Here is a 26,369-nt window from a genome sequence, read left to right as displayed (position 1 = left end):
TTGCTATTGGGATTTTTGCTGCTATGGCTCCCTGTTGGGATGTGTTTTTGTTTTTGTTTTTTTGTTGTTTGACAGTGTTTTTGAGTAAGGAATTTTGGGTCACTTTGGTCTCCCCCGTTTTTGGGTGCTTGTTATTATGGTATGGGTGTTGCGGGTGATGGTGCGGGGTTAGGTTTCGGCCAAGTAGAATGGTTTTTTGTAGTGCCTTTTTTCTTGTTCAAAATCGGCCTCCTTATTTGTTAAGATTGCTTAGTCTTTAAAAGGGTTTCAGGATCACGGGGAAGATTGGAATGGTAAGCAAGGGACCAGTGGAGAAAGGAGAGTTGCCGGGGAAAGGAAGGAGTTGGCTGGTAGCGGGGTTTCAGTTGTCTAGCCGCTTGGGAAAGGAAGAAGCGTGGGGAAAAAGGCCACCGTAGGGTGGTACGTAGGCGAAGGCCGGCATGGGCATTGGAGGCTGATTAGTGGTGTCGTATACAGCTTCCCAGCCACCAATTTTGACATTTTTTTTAATTATTCTATTATCTAAACTATTAATTTTTGTTAATTTATTCAGAAAAAATGACTGTGTCGCGTTCTGATACCCAGACGACTACAGTATATTATCTTGAATTTTTTTAATTATTTTAAAGTTTTTTAATAAAATAATTTATTCAAGTAAACACATAAATTTAATTTAACTAATGATCAATTTTCATACGTTCAACTATAAATTAATAAAATTACAAAACTATTGACCAATAATATTTTCAATGTTCAAATAATCTTTTTAATTTCATCTTCTAACTTACATAAACTAATCAAATATATTGCTTATTTATTTATAAAAAAAAAGTAAAAAGAGAAATAAGTAAATCATAGTTCAATAAATATAATTTTACACACCTTATTGAATCAAGCATTACTTACATATATACATATAGAACATTTAGAAACATCATTCAAATTATGCTCTAAAACACTTAAGAAATCATTCAAAAGATTGGTATCATATCAAAACATATCATCTCATCAATTATAAATTATGTCAAGTATAAATTTCATACAAATCAGTGATCAATCTTCAAAATAATAATTTATCATTAGAAATCATTATTATCATTAGTTAATCATTAACTACAATAACTACTATAACTTGTGATAATAGTCGTAGTAATAATTTCATTCTCATAATCATTACAAACTATTATAAAAAATTAACTAAAACCTTTTGCAAATTATTATAATCTGTTAGCCAAGATCGTATAATTAAAATTATATTAATTACTATAATCTGTTAGCCAATATCGTAGATCTAATCTTGATATCAATGATCTCATTTCTCAAGGATTTATTCACAGCTATAATAAAATCATTCTTTAAGCATTAATCAATTTATAGTTTCATTCATAAGTATGATCGATCATTTATATAGTAAAATAAAAAATAATCAAATGCTTATCCTATTTTCATATATTGAAAATAAAGAAATAAACTTTCACTCACTTAGAGTATATATATATATAGGTTCGAAAATAAATAAAGTGTGTAAAATTCAAATTACCATTTTTCAATCCCATCACTTAGTTTTTCTCCTATAATAATTAACAACTTATTCATGGTCATTTCAACATATCAAAAATTAATCTTTTGAGGTAGTTTATACCAAAACAATTAAATTATACAAGAGTTAACTCAACTAACTAATGTTGACAGCTTGCGATCTTTTCACTGAAACGATTATATCTCAAGTTATACAATTTGGAATTAAAATCTTTTTAGTTTGTTAGAAACTATACTTGATAAGCTTTTTAATCATATATAGCTCACCTCATTATTCCTTTTAGATTAATTATAATAATTTTTGCAATCCATGTTATACGCTACTGCTAGATAGTAGGTATAACTTTTAGTAAAAATTAAATATTTATTCATTGGAGACTCAAACTTTGGTTCCTCTTATTTCATTGCAAAGCATACTCAATAAGCTTTTCAAAAATATATGGCCTAATCCATAATTCCTTGTATAACATTTAAGAGAATTTTCGTAATTCATCCTTAATGCTACTGTCAGGTAGCTTGCAAGTTTTAAGTAAAAAGTAGACAACTTTTGATAAAAAAAACTTAGAATTGACTTTCATTCATCTCGTTGGAAAGTAAATTCAATAAGCTTTCCAACGATATATAATACTTATGGTAATATTTTATCTTTTAATATTGAATTTTGTTTAATCTTCTATTATAGATAACAATGTATCATCTACAAAACAAAATTTTTCTTTCAATCTTTAAAAATCTAAATCTCCATTTTTAGCCTTAAAAAATCCACTCAATAATGATCATTAAATCTTAATAACGTGAAAAAGACTAAGTTCAATAGTTTACCAAAATAGATCATGACGATTAATGAGATAATTTATAATTTTTTTAGGCTTTTCTTTCACAAATTTCAATTTCAAATAATATCAATCAATATGGTATTTTTCTTAAATAAAAATGATGTATACTCACCTTTAGGAGATTGGTCTAATTGTAGTTTTTGATTTTGAATCATCGACCTGAATTTAAAGCTGCCTAACCATAAGATAAATGTGGAAGATGAGCTTTCCCTTTCTTTTTTTTTTTTTTTCATGTTAAACAAAAAAAGAACTATGTTTTCTTTCATAAGATACCTTAACCTTTTTTTTTTTAGTAATTAATCTCTTAATTAAACTAATGAGCTTTGATAATAGTATTATTTGGGCCAAGGTTTTACATTTTCCTCTCCCTATAAAAAATTTGGTTTTCGAAACTTGATTTACCTTCAGATTTTATTCTTCTAGTTCTCATATTACTTCTCTTACTGTACGATTGTTCCATTGAACTTTTACCAAAGTAATTATTTCATCTCAAAACTTTCTCTTTTCAATCAACTATAAGAATAAGATATTTTTGAATTGTTAAAGCTTATATTATCTTGAATTTCTAAATACTCATATTCAACCACATAGTTTGAATCAAGCTCATATTCTCTCAACATAAATGTGTAATAAATTGTGTAGACCAGATAATTGAGGTGGCAAAGTTCCCTTTTATTACACTTTTTTCATTTTACCAAAAACTTCAAATGTCCTTACATAATGAAGACTTAACTTTTCTTGCTTTCTATTCCCTGTAACACTTTTACTAGGTGATACATTTAAGTACACATGATAACCTACATGAAGCTACAAAAGATTTTCACCATAATTTTTTTGCTTACTTTAAACCATTATTTAATGAATTAAAATTTATCATCCATTTGTTTCATAAATTCAAGAAATAAATGTTTTTCTTCCTTGTCCTTATCTTGATAAGTTTAAGACTTAAATATTAAAGTTTCTCTTCAAGTCACGACATAAACATTACTTAAAAGAATGCTATTAACAATAAAGCCTCTAGAACTAGAAAAGGAACATAGAATATTCATATCTAAAATCCATTAGTCATTATTTTTTTTTTAAAGATTCATCACTTTCTTGAGTAACAATAGCTTAAGAATTTACAACTTAAGTCAAATCAAGCTTTCACTGTGCATCTTTATATTTCTTTCTAATAAAACACTAAAATAACAAATTAGCTTTCATAACATTATTTTGTAACAAGAAAAGCATATGTCTATGAAATTTCATGTAATTTACTTCAAGTTAGGTATTTATAACCATAATAACCTTAAAGTTGAATAACAATATCAACAAATCGTTTAGTCACACCAAAAAATCACATAATACTTTAATTTTGTTTTCTTATTCATCGACAATATGATTTATTTTATCAATTAACCATTATAATACATATGAAATCAATGCAATAGATCATATCATAAATTTATACTATGTAAATTCAAACATATCTTTGGTTACCTAAGTTGTCTCCAATTTTGAATATTGTTCTAATTCTATAGATTGATTGTTGTAGAACAACTAATTCTCCACAATCCTCACCAATACCATAATTCTCAAAATTTTTTTTTACCAAATATATAGTTACCATCTCTAAGTCAAAGTCAAAACCTATGTATCACAACCCATAAGTAAAATTTTCTTATAGAATTTAAATAATAAGAACTCCAAATACTTTAATTCGTATCGAAAGTATAGTTATGAACAATAACTAAATGCATAATAATATGTATCACATTATTTTAGAAGTTTTCTCAAATTTCTTTAAAATTGAATATGTGTTCAACATCACTAAGTACATAAAATCATCATTAATTATTAAGACCTAGTCAAAATATGAAAAATATTTTGTATTTGTAAGATTTCAAAAATCATCTTTAATAATAACATATATGTATTATAAGATAATTACTCCTTCAAAATAAACTTCTTTGTCATTTTTCTTTTTTTGCTAAATTTGTTATCTAACCACAATTTAACTTTTATCCATAAGGTCATAACATATATTATAACAAATGCTTTATACTAATCATAATCAAAATTTTCCATTAATATATTCTTCAAAGAATTCGATATTGTACTCCAGTTAGAAACTATAATCATAAATTAATCATATTGATCATTAAAAGAATTAATTACATTCCAAATTAAAATATAATATTCAAACTTCAAATCAATTATGGAAATTTTCAACCCACATAATCAATTTTAAATACTTTCTCACTAAACATAGAGCGTATACCAAATCAAACAAATATACTCACATACGTATATAAAGCTATTTACCTCAACTATAATATTCACAACGAAGTCTATTAAGATATTTTCTAAGATTATAATAGAGAATTAATTACTTCAAAATTTTAAAATATCATTCAATTTCAGCTCCAATATTCTATATTTTTAATTCTAATAATGTACACTCATATTCCTATCTTAATCCATGGTTAAATATTCAATTAACACTAATCAAATAACTTTAAAACCTCATTAAATCGAACATCTTTTCTCAAACCCATAACACCTCCGATGATCAAACATTCTCTTGAGTAATCTTTTAGCTCATAAGATATGTCTTGTTAAAAGTCGCACTTAAAATCTCTTAAACTTATGACAGTAATTGTATCAAAGTAATTAGATTTTCTTTTAAATATAAAATCCAAAAGCAATATATAAAAATCAAGAAAAATAATTACACCAAGAATTTATTAAATTATTAATTTCTCAAAAATTCATTGAAACTTTAAATACTCTAAAATTCATCGAATCATTTACTTATACTCACCACTATAGTTTATGGATCAAACTTAAATCCTTAGAAAATCATCACATAATTCAGAGACCATCATCTAAGTATTTAAAATTCTTCACATAGTAATAGAGATTAACCATGCTCTTAGAATATCTTTTTCAATTCAAATATCATAAACTAAGCTCTTAAAAAATCATCGTTAATGTAATTATTATAATTTAACCTCTTAAAAAATCTCTAACGATAATAACCTAAATTCTTAGAAAATTTTTAGTCAAAATATAAGCTCTTAAATTATACTTTTAAAAAATCTCCATTTATTCAAAGATCATACTTAAATCTTTTAAGAAAAATTCTAAAGATCATAACTTGAATTCTATCTATTCAAAGATCATAACCTATTTAATAATATTATCATAATCTAAAGATCATAATATAAACTTAGAGAATCTCTAGGGGATCATAATCTAGGCTCTGATACCATTTTATTTCAGGCCTTAAGATCGAGATGTAATACGTCTATATTATTTTGAAGTAAAACCCCAAAGTAATATGAACTCTTTTTTCTTAATCATTCTAAAATTCTTTAATAAAATAATTTTTTCAAGGAAAATTCATAACTTTAATTCAGCTAATGATAAATCTCCATATACCTAAATATAAACTAATAAAAATACAAAATCAGTTCATAAAATCTCACTAGCCAACAATATCCCTAATGCTTAAGTAATCTTTCCAATTTGATCTTCTAGCTTATTAAAAGCTAAGTAAACTTATAATTTACTTATCTGTAAATAAAAAGTAAAAAAGGAAATGAGCAAATCATAACTCAATAAGTATGACCTTACACACCTTATTGGATTAAGCATCACTTACATACATACATATAGATCATTTAGAAACATCATTCAAATATGCTTTAAAACATTTAAAAAATCATTCAAAAGATTAATATCATATCGGAACATATCATCTCATTAATTATAAATCATGGTCAAATGCATATTTCATACAAATCAATGATCAATCTTCAAAATCATAAATTCATCATCATAAATCATCATTATCAATAGCTACTGTCACTACTATAACTCGTGACAATGGCCGTATTGACCATTTTAACCTTATGATCATTGCTAACTATTATAACCTGTTAGCTATGGCCATATGCTAATTGCTATATCATGTTAGCTAAGATCGTAAAATTAGTTTTGGTATCGATGATCCCACTTCTTAGGGATTCATTTGTGGCTATCATCAAATCTTGCTTTAAGCATAAATCAATTTCTCATTTCATTAATATGCATGAGTTATCATTTATACAAAAAAAATACAAAACAATTAACTACTTGATCCTATTTTTATATATAAAAAATAAAGAAATAAACTTTCACTCATTTAAAATATACATATATATAGGTTCGAAAATAAGCAAAATATGTGATATTCTACTTATCACCTTTCGGTTCCACAACTTAATTTTTCTCTCAAAATAATTAATGAATTATTCAAGGTCATTTCAACAAATCAAAAATTAATATTTTAAGGTAATTTATACTAAAATAACTAAATTATACAAAAGTTAACTCAATTAACTAATATTGGCAGCTTGTGCTCAATGACCATATCTTGAGCTATATAACTTAGAGTTAAGATATTTTTAGTGAGTTAAAAACTAAACTTGATAAGCTTTTTAACCTTATATAACTCACTTCGTAATTCTTAACAGATTAATTGTAATAATTTTTGCAATCCACATTATGCACTGCTGTCAGACATAAAGTATACATTTTAGTAAAAATTAAATATTTATTCATAAGAGACTTAGAATTCAGTTTCATTTGTTTTATTAGAAGTAGACTCAATAAGCTTTCCAAACATATATGGCTCAATATATAATTCCTTGTGTGAAATTTAAAAAAATTTTCATAATTCATCCATGATGATGCTATTAGGTAGCTTTGCACTCACTAAGTAAATATTAGACAACTATTTATAGAGAACTCAAAATCAACTTTCATTTGTCTCATTGGAAAGTAAATTCAACAAGCTTTCCAATGGTACGTAATACTTATAGTAATATTTTATCTCTTAATAAAAAATTTTGTTTAATCCACTATTTTTTATAATAACATCTTATCCAAAACAAAATTTCTCTTCCAAATTTTAAAAATTCAAATCCCACTTTTAGCCTTTAAAAATCCACTCAATAATGATCATTAAATCTTAAAAATATGAAAAAAACTAAGTCCAATAGTTTGCCCAAAAAGATTATGAAGATTAATGAGAGATTTTATAAATTTTTTAGGTTTTTCACACATAAACTTCAACTCCAACTAATGGCAATCAACATAGTATTTTTTTTAAATAAAAAGATGACGTATACTCACTTTTAGGAGATTAATTTGACTATGGCCTCTAATTTTGAATCTTTAACTTGATTTTTCAAATTCTCCAACCCTAAAATAGATGAGAAAGATGAGCTCTCTTTTTTTTTTCTCTGTCCCATGTTAAATAAAGGTGGCTAGGTTTTCTCTCATAAAATACTTCAACCTTTTTTCTTTTAGTAATTAATCTTTTAATTAAACTAATGGGTTTTGGTAATTGGTTAGCCAAATTATCATTTGGGCTTGGATATTACATTAATGACACTCCAATTCCACATTAGGATATTATAAAGATCTATTACTATACATAAGAAAAGACTTAAACCTATACTTGTAAGGTGATTTTTATGTGAAAAAACTGTGAGTTTTTTGAGTCAAAATAAACAATACCTCACAAATTGAGTATAGGTTTTCTCAAATAGTATAAAAGCAGTCATTAGTCGGATAGAAGCAAAATGCTACACCGTAGGCACCATCTCTAGAATCTCGATGGAGCAAAGTGCTACACAATGAGAGGCATATCTAAAATTCTAACGTCTAATGAGATCTTGATTTTGTGGTTCTATTTGTGTATTGTATTGGGCTTAACGAGAACGTCAAGTTTTAAAGAGTAATTTGTGACATGTCAATTCTATATCAAGATATTCTAATAATCTATTAGATATATAAGTAAAGACTTAAACCTATATTTAGAAGATGTCTTTTGTGAAACAAAACTATAACACCATCAAATTAAAATAAAAAAATCCTTAGGTTAGGTGTGAGTCTCCATATTTTGAGCCTTAAAAATGAATCTTAAGCTTAACCATTGGACTTTAAATTCAACTTCAATTGGACTAGACATTAGAACAAGAAAGACAAAACTCAATGAAGCCAAACATGCAATAAACAAGCTATTCTTGATCACTATATCAAAATCATAAGTGAAATTCCAAATTTATGTTAATTAAATTGGATAAAATTAGCTGTGGCTTAATGTAAAATTTTATTTGTTTTATTTTTATCTTACTCAACAATACTAATCTAATATATGTGGAATTTTATCAATTTTTTTCAACAAATTTAATTTTCTTATAACAAATGTAAGTAGTCGAGTAGGATATATGTATTATATATATATATATATATCATAATTTTGAAGACTTGGATGTAATAACGTGAAGAATACTAATTTCTGTGTGTATAATATATACATATTTATATAGCAAAAATTATTACAAGTTAGCTAAATATAAAAAGTTAGAAAACATATATATAGAGATAAGTGGAAAATTCTTGATGAAATTTTCTTGGTGAAATTCGTGAAAAATTTTAATATAAACAATTCAATTAAAATTTTAATAAAAAAACCAAATCAATAAATTGATGTATTTAAAATAAATCAATAATATGTAAAAATTTATTAAAAATACTATTTATAATTTAAATTTGATCAATATTTATTAACGGTAAAAATTTTTAAAATTTGATCAATATTTTTTAAAATTTTTACTGAAATGATTATCTAAAAAAATTTCAAAATTTATATGTATATCAAAATAATCTAATAAGACATTTTAATTTATCGATTTGATTTTTAATTTTTAATTTGATTTAATTATTTCTAGTTGAGAATTTCATGAATTTCACCTAAAAATTTTCATGTAAATCTTTAAAAGAAAAGTGAGACAAATGGAATTATGGTATAGTATATTGTTATCCTAAGATGTTCCAAAGCAATTTGATGGTATGTTTGATTGCATCTCTACGAATTCTACATCTCTAGAGATTGGAAACACTAATAATATTGTAGGCGATCAATCGAGACACAAATTATTATTGATGAAAAATGTTAGCATAATTAAGATGAAAGGGATAAATGCAATTTTTTCAAAGCATTGCCATTTCTAGACCGAGTGGTTAAAGGAGTTATGGCATGTTGTAAGGCTTGGATTTGAGTTCAAACAACTCCAATCCCTACTCGCGGTATTTAAAAAAAAAAAATCAAAGCATTAAAAACACTCACCTATATAAAAGGTGAAACATGAAAAGGAAAGAAAAGAACCTAGCATTGAATTTAGCCAACTACTAACGCCTAACGCCATACTAATATTACCCCACTCAACTTAATTTTCCCTATAAAAACCCTCAAACCTTCGAGGCCTTAGCACGCAACAATCAGCTTCCTTACTGTAATCAAGTAATACTTCTTAAGTTCTGTAAAATTGTTATTTTCATCTAATAAATGTTATGGCTAGCTCTATGATCCTTAAGCTTGCATGTCTTGTGGTTTTGTGCTTGGTTGTGGGTGCACCCCTGACTCAGGGGGCCATAACATGCGGTCAAGTCACAAGTGCTCTGTCACCATGCATTAGTTACTTAAGAAACGGCGGTACTGTGCCTGCTGGTTGCTGCAGTGGAATCAAATCTCTCAACTCTGGAGCTCAAACGACAGCAGACCGCCAAGCCGTCTGTAACTGCATCAAAACTGCTTCCGGTAGCATTTCTGGCATCAACTACAGTCTCGCAAGTGGACTTCCAGGCAAGTGCGGTGTGAGCATCCCTTACAAGATCAGCCCCAACACTAACTGCAAAAAGTTCGTACATTTTCCATTCTATATTTTGAACCAAATTACGCTGAAATCGAAAGGAAAGAAAATGGCCCAAAGGGTTGTATAACAGCTTTTAAGTTGAATTACTAATGATTTCTTAACTAATTAATGTTCGTTTTTTTCGTTGGTATTGCAGCGTGAAGTGAAGTTCGTCCGAAGGAAGGGAAAATATGATAGCCTGAGAGAATAAAATGGATGATAAAAATCCATGTGCATACTACTCTTCCTAGGAGTTATCCTAATTTTAGAGTTGTACGCCGTGAACGAGGTTGCTTTATGCAACTATATATAGTATTTCTACGTACTTAATGTAATATAATACTATCACAGATTTGTTTTTCTTATATATATATATATATATATATATATATTATGAATAATAAAATTATTTAATGATTGAAATTTAATGATTTAAATTTAAATAAAAAATTAATTTTAAAAAAATTAAATAAATATTAATCGTAAAACTATTCAAGAGTACTGTATCTTCTTAGAGCGAAGCAGTAAATATCTCCTCTAGCTACTTTTCTTAATTGTGCGGAAGGAATCATTTCCCTCCAAAGGATGCAAGTGAAGTCCTGAAAGCATGAAGATTTTAAGCACCTCAGCCTTACCGATAGACATGCTTTATTATTATTATTATTATTATTTTCTGCCAGAATAAGATTTTATTAAAAGTAGTGAAATTATTATAAATATCCGATCGCAGTTAAGAGTGCAATAAATCAAAGATAAAATAGAAGCCCTAAAAAAGAAGTATATCAATACCATACGGGAAATTCAAAAATAGTGTAGGTAACAACAATTCCAACACTCACAGAAAACTGTAATCCAACACCGATAGACATTCTCGTTGCTCACTTTTAAGCAGTGAGAGTTTTGTTTTGGTTTTTCTTTTTTTTTTTTTCAAGGGATATTGGGGTTTAAAAAACATAAATGAACCTCCACAAGTGCACCTTATTTACCATTCATTTTTGGATCGGTTGATATTATATTAAAATTGACATTTGAAAATTATGAAATTCAAGAATAAATTAAAATTTTAAAAATATACTCATATTTCTGTATAATGGAAGAAGATGTTACAATTTAAAATATCATGCCTCTAATTAAAAGAGTTTTTTTTTTTTTTTAATAATCCAAATCACCGTAAATTCATTATGATAAATTCTTAAAGTACACAAATTTCAATTTTTATATTTAAATTTTAATTAACCATCACAATTAAATGGGAAAAGAAACTGTATGCTGAGTAACTAAATTATTAATGAACAGTCAGCTACATATGTTTATGTACCAAAGCATTTATCTTCCCTGCGACCTTTTGGAAAGCATTTGTCTTGCTTTAGGCATTGTCTTAATGTTTCCAAGATCATAAAAGCTCTGTTTGGTGATAAGGAGGGAAAGCTGAAGAAAAGAAATTTTTTTTCTTTTTTTTTTCTACATATAATATGATGATTTCCAATGAGATGAGAAGCAGTATGGCTTAACCATCAAACTTTGAAAGTACTTTAAATTTTGAGTTTATATTGATGAATTGTCAGTGTAAAAATTTTATGTACTATTAGTAAATCAAATGATAACATCTCATTAATAAGTAAAATCAGATAATATTATCTTATTAATGTGTAAGTTTTTAAATAATATTAATTTTTTATATCTAATTTAAAAATTGATATTTATTCATTAATGAGATAACATTTTTTGATTCATTGATAGAATATAAAATTTATATACTAACAATGTATTAAATATAAACTCTTTAAAATTTTCACTTTAATTAATTTTATTCATACTCTTCCAATCAAATGCAACCAACACCAAGCTTAAAGGTGTTAATTAATTAGATTTTTAATATAAATGAAAATGAACAAAGGACAAATAATTAAGGATAGATGAAGTGACAATTAACAATCCAATATTACTATCAGGACCCAGGTAGATATTTATAACATATATAATTTGGAATGACCTGTACGTCGTTTGTCCAAGTAGCTAATTGCTTGAATGACAATAATGTCATTGTCATTGTCATTGTTAGAAGAAGCCAATTAGGAAACGTTAAATCAATTAGTATTAATTTCAGTCCTAGTCTTGGGGCCGGGAGGGAGCCGTCGGTACCATTTTCAACAATTGAAAGAATGCAATCAAACAGACAGGAAGGCATGCAGGTAACGGTTGCCCATAATTGAAGGGTGATTTGGCGGAAAGCTTGTGGGTGTGTGGGGTGTTATCAGTTATGTGGTTGAGGCAAGAATCTGATTAACCTAGTGGCTGAAACAGAAGAAGCAGTCCAGGGGTGCACTCCATTCACCGCTGGCAAGTGTAGCTATCTTCAGCTTCACTCGTCATTCGTCACCTTTTGCCTTGATTAAGGATTTAAGAGTAAATTATTGGGATAATGGGCCGGACATCCAACAACAAAGGACGACTATTATGTTTTTTTGACGATAACTGCTACGGACAATTAAAATTCAGCAGCAACTCATCTTGTAAAGTACTTCTAGATATAGGCTGAATATTTAGGGAAGAACAAGTCCAGCGATTTACTCTTAATCTAATGAATGTGTTGCTGCAAGAAATTAAAAAAAAAAAAAAAAAACAGTAAGAAAGATCAAATAAGGACACAAATTTTTCATGAATGGTTTGATTTCGACCTACATCGATGACAGATAAAAATTTTCTATAAGAAAGAAAACAGAATACAACCGTCTAATGCTAAAATTGTAAGCTCAAACATATTGAAACTCACTAGAATACTTTATTGTTTGACTAAGATTTTCAAGCGAATGTGTATTCAAAAACGAGATCAACAATAAAATAATCACGCACATAAGACATGATGTGTATCTTATATTTCGACAACCATCATGACTTATATCCTTTAACAAAAAGAAAATTTTAATATATAAACATAAGGGTTATAAAGACTATATTATATAAAACATTCAAAAACAAATATTACCCATCTATGCTCATTACTGTTTAAACTATGAAATATTATGTTTATATTGTTAAGTTGGACTAAATTAAACATATATTAATTAATTAGTAACATATGGTAAAAAATTACTTTAAAATTAAAGATCACTTATCTTAATTTTTTCTCTTCTTGTTCTTCTTTTTTTTGGTTGCTTTTCTTGTCTAGTTGCCCGTTGAGGGAAATGGTGTTGAAGCAAAGAGTGAGGCCATTAGTACTTTGAAGCTAAATCACAAACGAAGTCCCAAGTCCAAGTGCAAAGGTTCAAGGAGGCAGAATCCAAGCCCAAACATAAGAAGAAATGCAAAGAGAAGACGTAACTCAAATGGTATTGGATAGGGGTTGAGTTATGATTTTAGTTCAAGATTTTAAAATGTTAAAACAAAAAAGAAAAAAAAAAGATTTTATTTTAGAATAGTAATTTATAAACATTTTTAGATACAAAATTCATTAAATCATTACTTTTTATTCTTAATTTTATTTTATTAATAAAAGATTATGCATGTATGTGATAGACTTATAATTAAATAAGAAATTCTGTTAATAATACTTTTGACATTATAATAACTAATAAGCATTTGAGAACTGCTATCCTTTTCAATATCCCTTAATATTTTTAAGGGAAAAAAAAAAAGAGTTCATATCTCATCAGGTCAAGTGACTATAAATATAAAGGCCAGTTCTTCAGTCAGCCACATTGTAAAAGACGGATTTTGCCCTTTTCTTTATATCCTTTTTCGATTTTCTTCCAAGCACTCTTCTCTCTCACTTCATTCATTACCGTTACGTATTGATCTGATTAAGAAATGCTACAAAGTACAAAAGTACTCATCAGTGGATGTCAAGGCGAAACAAGAAAATAATTAAATTTTAATATATATATATATATATATAAAAATATATATGAAGTAATTAATTTAGTAGAGGAAATTAACAGAAAAACAAATAAAATTAAGTAATTAACCAAACAAACCTAAAAAAAATTATATTTTTTAACTTACACATACAAAATATATATATATATATATATAAATGGGACTTAAAACATGAAAACTTAAATCCCAAGACATCCTCATTTTTGAGATAATTTGGAGTTAAAAGCTTTAGATTCGGTCAATGAGCAATTATATATGAAAACTAAAAATAAAAAATCTTACCTGCTTTAAGTGAAGAAAAGTTGTGATGTTTGAAAGAAAATTATTGGAAAGACAAAATAAATTAACAACCGTCAGCTGCTTTTTTTATGAGTTGGCTCGGCTAATGGGGGATGTTGATTTTTTTATACCCGAGGTTATTAAAAGTAAATTATAATTACTATAATTAAAGATTCAATATTTTATTAATAAATTACATAATTTTTAAAGAAAAGTCTTGGTTCCAAGGTAGCCGTTCGGTTAGATATGATATTTGAACCCTTTTGTATTGCTACCAGATCAATGTGGGTCAGAAAGAGGAAGGGAAGCAGCGAACCGAGTTCAAAATTAAAAGTATTAAGGGAAACATATAATTGTAATATAAGACTTTTGAGGATATGATAAAATAAAATTATATTATGAATAGAATTAAATTAAATAATATTATTTTATGTTTGATTTGTGTAATAATTAGAATAAGATAATTTATTTATTGATCAAAATTATTTTTTTTAAAATTATATAATTTTTAAAAATATAATAAAATATATAAATTTAATTTCATAAATTAAAAATAATTTTATTTTTAAAAAAAATTGAATATCCTATAAAAAAATAATTAATCTTCTTCGTAATTTCATCCATTTTTTAAAACACAAAAACATAATATATTATAATTATTATTTTATCATATCTATTATCTTATATATTAAATATGACTTGAGCACAAAAAAAAAAAAAAAAGTGATAATCTTTTTCCATCTTATAGTTCTACTCAACCTATGCATTTCGGGATTATAACGAATCTCTAAACAATGAGGTTCAATTTCTTATATTTGAAGTGTTACAATAGGAACTTTATTTGTAAGCCAAAGTGAGTTTTTAATAATGAGGAAAGTAAATACTCTTGAAAAACTTAATTGACAATCGGATTTTTTTCTGATCTTTAATCTTTTTTTTTTTTTTAATTTGGTGCCATCACTGACATGGTTGAAGTGACTTGCTTCCAAATTTTGCTTCTGACAATGACTAATCGGCGTTTAAATTATTCAACCGAATCCTTCAAAGCAATAAATTTAACTTCGATATAGGAATTTAAATTGACGTTGTGGTCACATTTTTTATTGTATTGATAATCATGAATATAATGAGTTAGATAATAATTTGTGCTCATCGTGATCGTAATTTTTTTAATTTTTACATAATTTCTTATATAATGAATAAATTATAATTACAATAATATAAATTTTTATTTTATGATATTTAAAATAATTTAAAACATTTTAATTTTTATTTATATGAAAAAATAAATTATTAATAATTTTTATGTTATATCTTAATAGTTGAATTAATCCATATTTAAAGTTGTTCAAATATATTCATGAATATCATGAAATTCATTACCATAATTGTATAAAAATGACAAAATAGTATTATATATAAAAAATTAAATATTTTCCTGTCTTTTTCAATTATATGAAGTTAAACTCATAAATTAGTTTAGTTAAAAATATAATGAATGAAAATATTAATATATTATAATTCACAAATTAAATTTAACAACAAAACTTTAATCACTTTAATCAAACACCAAAAAAAAAATTAACAATAATATTAAGTAGAAAAACTCTAGTCATTTAAATTTAATTAATTTTGAACCATACTAATACATACAAAATACTCATAAAAAAATTCAAAAAAATCTCATAAAAATAAATTCATTTTTTATCATCTCATTCCTTTTCAATTTTTATCTAAATCACTTTAAAAAATTCTCAAATTTTTAGTTCTCACTATTTTATTGCTTTTCCCTCCCAACTTTTCGTATAAACAAAAAGATAATTTTAATTTTAATTTAAAATCACGTGAGAATATAATTGCTCCCCTAAAATCCCCTTATCCTCCTTTGTTTCTTATTTTACTCCATTCTCCTTTGTCCCCTGCCCCAGTTCTAATTTTCTTCCCCATCCAACCAAACCCTTTCCTTGCAAACTCACCCATAATCCAACCCATTCGTCCAACTTTACGTAGCACCTAGACCCTTATGGCCTCTACTTCAATTAATTTTCTTTACTTTCATGTTTGGGCTAATCTCTCTTTAAGTTGAAAAGATCAAGAACCAGCACCTACTGCAATTGATAAGTATGGAAGCTAAAAAGAGTACTATCTCTTTAATTGCTATGGTTTGGTATGTAAAAGATAAATATCTACAAGATATATGCGAACATAATTATATATACTTGTTTAGCGAAAGTAGAAACTTGACTTGAATTACGGATTGTTGAACAAGATCACAATTCAAAGATTGTTCGTTTTCACAGCGTAAGTATTTCATCACACAAAGCAAGAATTCCTCTTGAGAGTTGTGTAATATCATCTTGATTGCTCTTTTTTCTTTTCTTTATATTCCTTCTTTTTTAAACTTTTCTCTTTTGCTTTATGTTTAATGGTTGAATGCTATTATTGAGTTAAATGGAGATGGGCAACATTTTTATGTTTAATGTAAACTGTCTAAGGTAATTTCATGTTAAAAAAATAAATTGCCCAAGGCAGTTGATTTCATGGGATGATACCCACCAATTATGAATGGTTATCCCAACATTTCCCATTTGCACATAATGAACGCCAAACTCTTATGATCTCGATAACATTTTCTCTATTCTTTATATCAAGTTCATACAAAGAAATAAGTTATACGACCAGCATACTTTCAGAGCTCAGTTGTTGTACAATTATTAGGTACTTATAATAGCTTATAATCACATCTAGTCACTTATATAACTATTAAATATATATAGTAACTCTCAAGTACAGCAAGTATGCAACATCATAAATCTATTCAACCACATTTCAAGTTTCTCACAATCTTTATTTTATCATATTATATGACATACTTGTGTATTTACAATTATGTTCGACATTCCAAACATATTGGTCGACCTGTGAATTCAACCAAATGTGACACTAGAATAATCTTCCCTTTTTCTACAATCTCTTCATTTTAATTCAATTGCTATCTAGATATGTCCCATTAGATTGAGTCATCCATGACCATTGGCAACAATCTAAGATAACTAATATTGAACTAAAACTTTAAGAATAGTAAAAAATCCTTAAGGGTACTAAATATAAGATATTCTTCTCTTAAAAGTTTCACACAACAAAAAGCAAAGATTTTTTTGTTACCCTTGTTGGTCAAACAATGCACATATGATATGTAATACATGTAAGGTATTACTTTCATTTTTTCGAGAAACATATGTCTTTCATTATTTATATATCAATATTGTACAGGTGATAGTTCAAACACTCTCAATATCTAACTTTAGTCTACAACTCTACTTGATTTCATATAATAAATAGGACTTTCACCTAAAATATTAAGATAGACAAAGTGAATTGTAGGTTTATTCACTTTCAGTCACAAATCTTAATATCGAGTGACCTCATTTTGATCCCTTATTAAAGTGGTTCCTTTTAAATGTTAGGTTTTCGATCCATAACTTTAAACTAGTCTCATCATTATGGTGCCAAACCATTGAGGTTATTGTTTGTGTAAGAAGGCCAATCATCTATCTGACATACCTTTCAAATTATATTGTATGTGTGCATGCATCACAAAATAAAGTACTAAACTTTAATGACATTAATTATATCCAATATAAGTAAACTCAAATGAAAAAATATCATATATTGTTCATATAGAACCATTTAAATAGTACATGTGATTGTTATTTTTTGTATATAGTCTACAAATGCATAGATCAAGTAATAAAGTAGAGTATTTCAATATTGTCTCATTAGGGATTATAGAATGTATTTTTGGGTTGCTCACAAGTACAAAAGGCAAAACCTTAATAGCTTATTTCTAAACAAATGGGATTTCAGGGTTTGGTTGTAGGGAAAGGTAAATATTAAAGGTAATGTGTAAGCATGGATTTTGACTTCACCAACTATCAATTGGGAAGTAAAAAACTAATGCCAAAAACTAGATCTAATAAAACAAAATTTAAATGATTGCAAAGTAGAAATTGGGGTAGGCTAAATACTTAAAGAAATCTTTGAAACAAAGATTGCATGAAAAAGAATTTAAAGAACAAGAAAATAAGTATAGGTTGAATATTGCAAGAAAATAAAAAATTTTTTTGATCAATATTGGAAGTAAGAAAAAAGAGATCTTGAAAATAATACTTCTTGAATTAAAAGAATTAAAAAAAATAAAAAAAAAACTTTGTGGTTATTGACAAATCTGTCACCTAAGCCAATAACTCACCTACAGAGCTAAAGAACTAAAAGAACTAAGAAAAAAATGAAAAGAGAAAAAGTGAAAGATGATGAAAATGAGTGAATGAGCTCTATATTTATAGTAAAGGGTTCGACCAATAGGGGATAAGCTTCATAAGAGTTTGTTATCAATTCAAATACATTTGGATGAGTGTAATCTTGATCTTCAAAGCTTCATGATTGAATTAGACTCTCAATGGTTAAGTGTTCTTGACCGAATGGTTTCTTGGTGGTTTGATCTTGACCCTTGCTTGCATCTTGATCAAATCTTGGATAATTTCCTCCATAAAATTTGGCTAAGATTTAAAGTTTCAAGAACAAGTTGATTTTTATCCAAGTCTTGAATTTTAAATGAATAAAATACTATTCCAAGTTAAATTCTTTAAGGTTAAGCAACAAGCTTCATAGTGAGCTTTAAATTCCTTTTGGCATAATGTACTTAGCTTTCACTGTGGACAAAGTGCATGGTAACTCTTTTGGATTGCCTTAGCCAAACATGATTGAACTTGTAGAGTACATGATCATGCAACTTGATTTTCCCTTTTACATGGCTGAATGAGTAGAGTCCTTATGCAACACATTTTTTTTCATAGCTAAGCAAAAGAATTATACTTGGATCAAACTTTTTTCTTTGGTCGAACATGATAGAGTCCAAGTAAGCTTAGAATTGCATGCAATCCTTTTTATATATAGCTAAATACATCATAGGAGAGTTTTTACACAAATAAAACTTTATGGTTGCATGAATATAGATTAAGGTGGATGGCATTAAGCTTACTTTACATGCTTACATGCATGGTTTGCATGAAAATGAAGTTCTTGAGGTTAAAAACCTAAAACCATGAAAACAACATGAAAAACAGTAAAAATCAACCAAAATTTAAATTTTAGCACCATTTTTGACATGTAAAAACTCTGTATATTTAGGTGGTACCAATATATACATCAATATTTACGTAATCTTAGAGATCTCATGTGACTATTAAACACATCTTTAGATATAGGCTTAGTAAATGGATTTACAACCATCTTATACATAAAAATTATATTGTATGTTGACTTTTTTTTGTGTAACCATGTTTCTCACGTAGTTATACTTGGTATCCATATGTTTGCTCTTAAAATAATATTTGAGATCCTTTTTTAATGTGTTTGTAACTTGACTATTGTAATTCACCAACACTAAGTTGGACTTATCTTTATTAAATCTCAAATGATTTAAGAATCTTTTAAGCCAAACAACCTCATGCATTGCCACTGAAAATGCCTGAGGTTGTTTATAGATTGAGCCATTCCCAAAATTGCCTCTAAATAAATAAGGTGGCAAAATGCTGTATGAAAATTATGATAAATAGTGACTAAAATACTTGGTAGTGGATGCTTTAAAGGTAGTAATTTTGGTTTGTTCAGCATCTAATAAATGTAGATTATCATGGTAATTATGGTTATTTTGCTTAAATTCTACAAATTATTTTGCTTGTTTATACCTTGGTATGTTTAAAGCTACCTTGTGCATTTCCTAGGCTCTTTTATGTTGATAAGTATGTAGGTTGGCTTGATTTTTGTTATGTTGGATCATTTATATGGATTCAAATTTGAATAATTTATATGGGTTAAAAATTGAATTTTATTTAATGTTGATTAGTGCATTTATTTTAAATTGATTCTTTATTCTTTTATTTTTTTAAATCAATATTAAAGTTTCTATTAGTTCTGCAGGTGATGGTACTTATGGGTTCTTGCTTTTTTCTTATGGGTAAACAACTAAATTTTTTTTATAACATTAATCACTAATTTTTTTTCTCCAAAGTTAGTTTTTTATTTTCATGTTTTTTGAGTCTGTTTAAATTGTGATACGAGTTTTCTTTGTTATCATATTATATATTTTTTATGGATTTTATTTTATTTTATTTTTTGTGTTAAGAATTTGTTTGCAATGTAGTACAAATTTTTCTTCTTTTTTTTTCTTAGATTTCTTAGTCAATATGAGTTATCTAGAATTATCAATTTTCTTTTAAACTCTTAGGCATGAACCATCATTATAAATTGGCATAAACTAGCACATTATCTACAATAAGAATTTTAGTAGATTTTGGACATTCATGATATCATGCAGCTTGATTTCATTGCCTTATAAATTAGTATTTTCATTCATCTTTATTCAATGAGATTAATTAAGAAAAGTTATGACATGTCATGAAATGTAGATGAAGTATGACTTTCCCACAAAATTAAGAAAAAAAAAAGCTTTTTATTTTGAAATTTGTTTCTTTGAGATGGTTAGCCATATAGGGAATTATGATTTTGAGTACTACAAGTGATTGTGAACAAATAAGTTAAATCCATTGTAACTTACCTCCTATCAAGCTTTTTTAACCTCAAAATTTCTTTGAATTGCTTATCTTTTTTTTTTTTTTTGGATTTTCACTCTAATTTGTAATCTGTAAGCTAAATTACTAATATAAGGCAAGGGTTATGCCATATTCCTATTACAAGAACTAAGGTGTGTTTGCCTTGGTTTTGACAATCTATTATATATTAGTTATGAATTTTAAGTTGAAAAGGTATTGGTTGGTTATTTCATGCACGAGATGGATAATATTGTAAACCATATATTGCTTTATATTTCACTTTTCTCATTCAAGTGTCTGTATTGTGTTTCTTTAGATTTCGCTTTCCTAATTCAAGTGTCTTTATTGTACTTCTATTGCTCGACATAAACTTCACTTTATTGTTTCACTTTAAGATTTCTTTTTTTTTTTTTTTTATTTCTTTTGCATGCTTAAGGGTGTCATTGGTAAGTAATACTATCTTTTTATTTTGCATTTTGCATCAAAATTTATTGTACTTTTTAATGTTTGTAGCTTCATTTTTCATTTGTTTATTTTTACGGTACAAGTAGAGGTAAGCCTTTTTATTTTATTTAGATAGTGATATTTGAGAATATCTATTGCTAGCTATTTTATATGAATCCAATTATTATGCCTCACTAATTTATGGATTCACTCTTTCGTTTTCATTTGGTTTATTTAGTTCTTTGGTTGCAGAGAAAATTGAGAAAGAAAAAGAAAAAAATTAGAAAAAAACGTAGGAAAAAATGTTAGAAAGTGTTGACTATTTAATTATGAAATTGCATAATATGTTTTATGATTTGAAAATGTGACAAAATTAATTTTTGACATGTGAATATGGAATATATTTAACGCCCTCAATATCACATTGGAAGAATATGTGGATAAAAAATTATATATATGTATAAATCTAAACCCAAACTTGTAATGTACCTTTTGTGGGATAAAATCGTGAGACTTTCGAGTCAAAGTGGATAATACCTTGCAGGTTGGGTACGAATTTCCACAAATGGTATCAAAGCGGTCACTAGTCGGTGACCGTGAAAATTACTAAGTGCTACATAATGGGGCCGTGGGAGTCACTAATTGCTACGTGGTGGTCTGGTGTGATCTTCATCATGTGGTTGGACTCGACTTGACAATGACGTTAAGCTTTAAAGGTGAGAAAATTCTAACGCCCCCCCAATCCCATATTAAAAGAATGTGTGGATAAAAAATGATATATATGTAAAGATCTAAACCCAAGCTTGTGAGATATCTTTTATGTGATAAAACTATGAAACCTTCGGTCAAAGCGAACAATACGTTGCAATTCGGGTGTGAATCTCCACAATATAGCTCACTCATTTAGGAGGCCATAGATTTTAAGTGTTCTTGCATTACTATATTGTAATTGTTTAGATGTCATAAGCTCGAGCTAACAACATGAACTTTTGAGTTATGTTTTGCCTTGTATATTTGTAAATATATTTGATATAATTTTATATTAACCACTTTAGAAAAATCTATGTTCTATTTTTTGTATATATATTTATATTGATAATATATATATATATATATAGTAGTTTACATATGAAGAAAAAAATTAAAAATTCAGTATAACATTAAATGGCATCATAAAAATCAAAAGTTAAGATCCGTCGATGTGTAAATTATAAACAGACGTAGTCCATTGAATTGTCAATTAAAGAATGCAAATGCTAGATATTTGCTCAACAATAATTGATAAGCAAAAGCAATTGGTTTCTTTTGGTGAATACAGTTTGCTCAACAAAAATTGATGAGCAGAAGCACTTGATTACTTTCGATGAATATAGTGGGAATAGAAATGACGAAATGTATTATTTAACAATAGTTTATAAAAAATATAACTTTGATGTTCCACTTTGATGTATGTGTGTATGCATCTATCATGATAAAGCATTTTTGTCATTTTTTTAAAACATCTTCTGCGGTCCTGTAGAGGTTGAAATCTATGTAGTATTTATTATTAAGCAAAACATTAAAATAATATATATTTTTAAATGAAAAAATTAATGATCCCGTCCTAGTCGAGGCTAAATTTTAGTTTTATAATATAAACCACAAAATGTTCAAAATTAAACTTTCATACTTAAAAATTTTCAATTTGTCATTAAGAACCTAAAACTCAAACCTGAAACCTCTAATAAAATGAATGAAAAATTTTCAATATTGTCCCTCTTTCATGAGCTTTCTTGTCCTTCAAGTATGATTATTTAGGACCACCACCAACATTTGTTCCCTTTTCAATGTGATAAAGTCCCTAACACAAGGTTAGTTTAAGAAAGCTCAAGGTCTGGTAATGTTTATTTTGGTTGCTGAGGCCATCTATTAAGACCAAGCTTAATTTGACCTTGAAAAGTATTGATGAGAAAATTGGGGGGATCCGATGTATCCAACTGCCCACAGCTGTACATTCTTTATTACCTAACTGCATAAACATTAAACAATGAGATTTGCAAAGTGGTTCGAAGCATGGGTATTTTTCTCTTGATGTAACCTGAAATTCAACAAAACCAGCCACGAAGGGCCACGCTCCATCTGAGCGTCCAACGCCTCATCAAACATCAACAACATAACATAAAAACCCGACAATCATAGTCCACTCATCGTGTCCTAGACAGACCAATCTCTTGGTCACAGGATTAGTTGTTGTCACCAATTGGACAAGTCTTCATCTGCAGATAGAAACTGGCCAAAAAACAAAAATCTGCATCGTAGAAGTTTTATAAAGAAAAGAAAAGGTCAATCAGAGTTCCACCCGACCCTTTTTTTTAAAAAAAAAAAACATAATTTGATTTGATGATTTTTATATTTGTATCTAATAAAATATTAAAATTTATGTATTTGTATCGTATTTTATAAAAAATTATATATCATAATTCATATTAACACAAAAATATAAAATTTATATTTTTTTATTTTGTTAAACTCATATATAATTATTATTAAAATTTTAAATTTTATCATTTTTATATATATTTTTATATCATATTTATATCATGTGTTATTGTATCATATTTTAGATTATTGTATTTAATAGTTTGAGACATGAGAATTTGATTAAAGACTACTCCTAAATATTGTAATCTGCCTAAGCTGCAATATTTTGATGTTTTTTATTTTTTTGGGTGGAACGTCCAGGTTGCATTTTCTGTTCATGAAATTGCTTCCATCATTAAAAAGGATAACATCAGTTCACTTTTGTAGTTAAAGAAGGGAAAAAGGGTAAAAGATATTTTGCAGGCAAGGGTGATTTTCATTCTTAGTAGATGATGTCAAAAGTTATATAAGTAACCAAATCAGAAAATGGCAGCGAAGCAAACTTTCCACTATGAATCAAGCTGCATCTCCCACATGACCAAACCCTTCGTCATCGGCTTAAACCACGCTGGAATTACTACGTTATAGAACAACTGTTTAATCAGGGGATCGTGATCGGATCAATGGTTTTAAAGTGGCCAGTGATGATTAGGAGGCAAACCAGCCATAATTAAATCTTACTTTGGATCTTCCATTTGTATCTGAGCATGGATCTTTTGAAACCTGAACCCCACAAAGGCAACAATCAGCTGGATATAAATTAGCCTCCCATTCCTTATTGCAACCGCATAAGAAAGGTTGGTGTTCTAGTTTTTAGGCGATGAAAGGGAGAATTGTGATCTCATTGAGCAACCTCTAGCCATGAATTCTATAGCAAAAACAGAGAGAGGCTTCAATTTTCTTCTCTCAAATCTCAATGTCTTTTGTTTTATTGTTCGTTTTTGGCCACAAGAAGAAACATGTTTTCCGTACTGTGTTAGAAGCTGGGGAATCCTGCAGCGAAACGATACCCGATTCGGATAACATTCGCCCACGATACAATTTTCAGTCTTCCTTTTTCCTTATCCTAGAGACAAAGAAGATGCTCTTTCTATGTCTTTTTTCTAGTTGGAATTTTGACAACATTACTGCAGCCCAAAAGAACCTCCCAACTCCTCTATGCTCTGCTTCTGCCCATGGAAAACCGACTTGACACCAAGAAAAGAAAATCAGTTCATTCCTCTTTCCCCATCCTTTTCCTTTACATCAAACAAAACCACCAAAAGCTATACCCTTTAGGGGTTTGAAACACTTGTTCTTCACCAAAGTTGATTGCTTTTTTGTTTTTACCTCAGTTTTTCAAGTGGTTACCTGCAACTGTGAATATGCATCGCCGTCTGCTTGAGACAGAAGTGAGCTTGCCTCCAGCAAAAAGAAACAAAACTCATGATTCTTACAATAGCCAGACAAATTTTGACACCAACATGGTGATTATATTGGCAGCCCTTTTATGTGCTCTGATCTTTGCGCTGGGATTGAACTCAATAGTGCGTTGCGCTCTGTGTTGCAGCCGCAGGTTTGCCCTGGATACTCCAGAACAAGCAGCAGCTCGCCTTGCCGCAACAGGCCTCAAAAAACGAGATTTAAAACAAATTCCTGTAGCTGTTTATAGGACAGGCGTGAGTTTTCCATCCATTGAGTGCCCGATTTGCCTTGGAAAATTTCTGGATGGAGAAAAGGTTAGAATGCTGCTAAAATGTAACCATGGATTTCATGTCAGGTGCATAGACACATGGCTGGTATCACACCCATCCTGCCCGAATTTTCGTCATTCATTACTGGAACATGATACAGTAAACGCCGAGACAATCCGGGAAGTCTCTGCCCGGCGACAACCAGAAAATGGATTAGGTGATGATCAGCATAAGAGCGTTGTTGTAGTTGTTCGAGAGGGAAGTTAATACAAATTGAGCATCGGCCTGAAGACTGGGGTCGCTTTGAGCACACTGAACTTGTCAAAATTTCAATAGAAGAGAGGAAATTAATTGTTACATAATTCTAAGAGCCAATTGCAAATGCAAGTTTTTTTTTTTCCTTTTAAGTTCAGAAATTACTTTGTATACGTTCTAAGGGGAGTTTTTTTTAAGAAAATTTAGACAGTTTTTTGACGAAGTTGGTAAAATTTTTTATTAAAAATAATAAAAAATAAAATTAAAAATCAAAATTAAAAAATTAAAAAAATTTGTTATATAAATAAAAAATTTTAAATTTAAAAAAAGTATATATATTTTTAGATAAATATTTTTAATTAAAATATTAACAAAATATTTATTTTAAATAAATACTGAACAAATTTAAATTACAAAATAATATTTTTAATTTTTTACATATTATTAATTTTTACATTAAATTTTATTAATCTACCAATTTAAACTTTTTATAAAATTTTTATTAAATTATTTTTAAAAACAGACTTCGGTTAAATTTATTTATTTTTAACATCTGTTAACATGACGGCAGTATTTTTTTTTAGTTCTTTTAATGCTAAGAAATATATTTCACCCTATTTATCACAATTGTAAAGTTAAATAATTATAATAACAGAATATTTGATAATTTTTTAAGTCTGCCAAATCCGAAGTCACAGATAATTTTTTGGGTCTCCCGCATCT

General features: G+C 27.7%; 1 protein-coding gene and 1 pseudogene across 1 annotated transcript; both read left to right on the top strand.

Annotated features, from left to right (window-relative positions):
• The first annotated feature begins 9,674 nt into the window (after window positions 1–9,674).
• Window positions 9,675–10,528, top strand: LOC111279666 (non-specific lipid-transfer protein 1-like). Its single transcript, XM_022866647.2, has 2 exons — window positions 9,675–10,111; window positions 10,263–10,528. The coding sequence occupies exons 1-2, from the start codon at window positions 9,765–9,767 to the stop codon at window positions 10,270–10,272; spliced, it is 357 nt and encodes a 118-aa protein (XP_022722382.2). The 5' UTR covers window positions 9,675–9,764; the 3' UTR covers window positions 10,273–10,528.
• A 13,716-nt stretch (window positions 10,529–24,244) lies between these two features.
• Window positions 24,245–25,843, top strand: LOC111280019 (RING-H2 finger protein ATL74 pseudogene; annotated as a pseudogene).
• Window positions 25,844–26,369: the final 526 nt, after the last annotated feature.

This window comes from Durio zibethinus, chromosome 27 (assembly GCF_047325235.1).
Source record: "Durio zibethinus cultivar Kanyao isolate XHJ-2024 chromosome 27, ASM4732523v1, whole genome shotgun sequence".
Classification (NCBI taxonomy): Eukaryota; Viridiplantae; Streptophyta; class Magnoliopsida; order Malvales; family Malvaceae; genus Durio; species Durio zibethinus.
This window is presented reverse-complemented; position numbering and strand designations above follow the sequence as displayed.

Coding starts and splice junctions, on each gene's coding strand:
- LOC111279666 (XM_022866647.2), top strand. CDS start 9,765: ATGGCTAGCTCTATGATCCTTAAGCTTGCATGTCTTGTGGTTTTGTGC.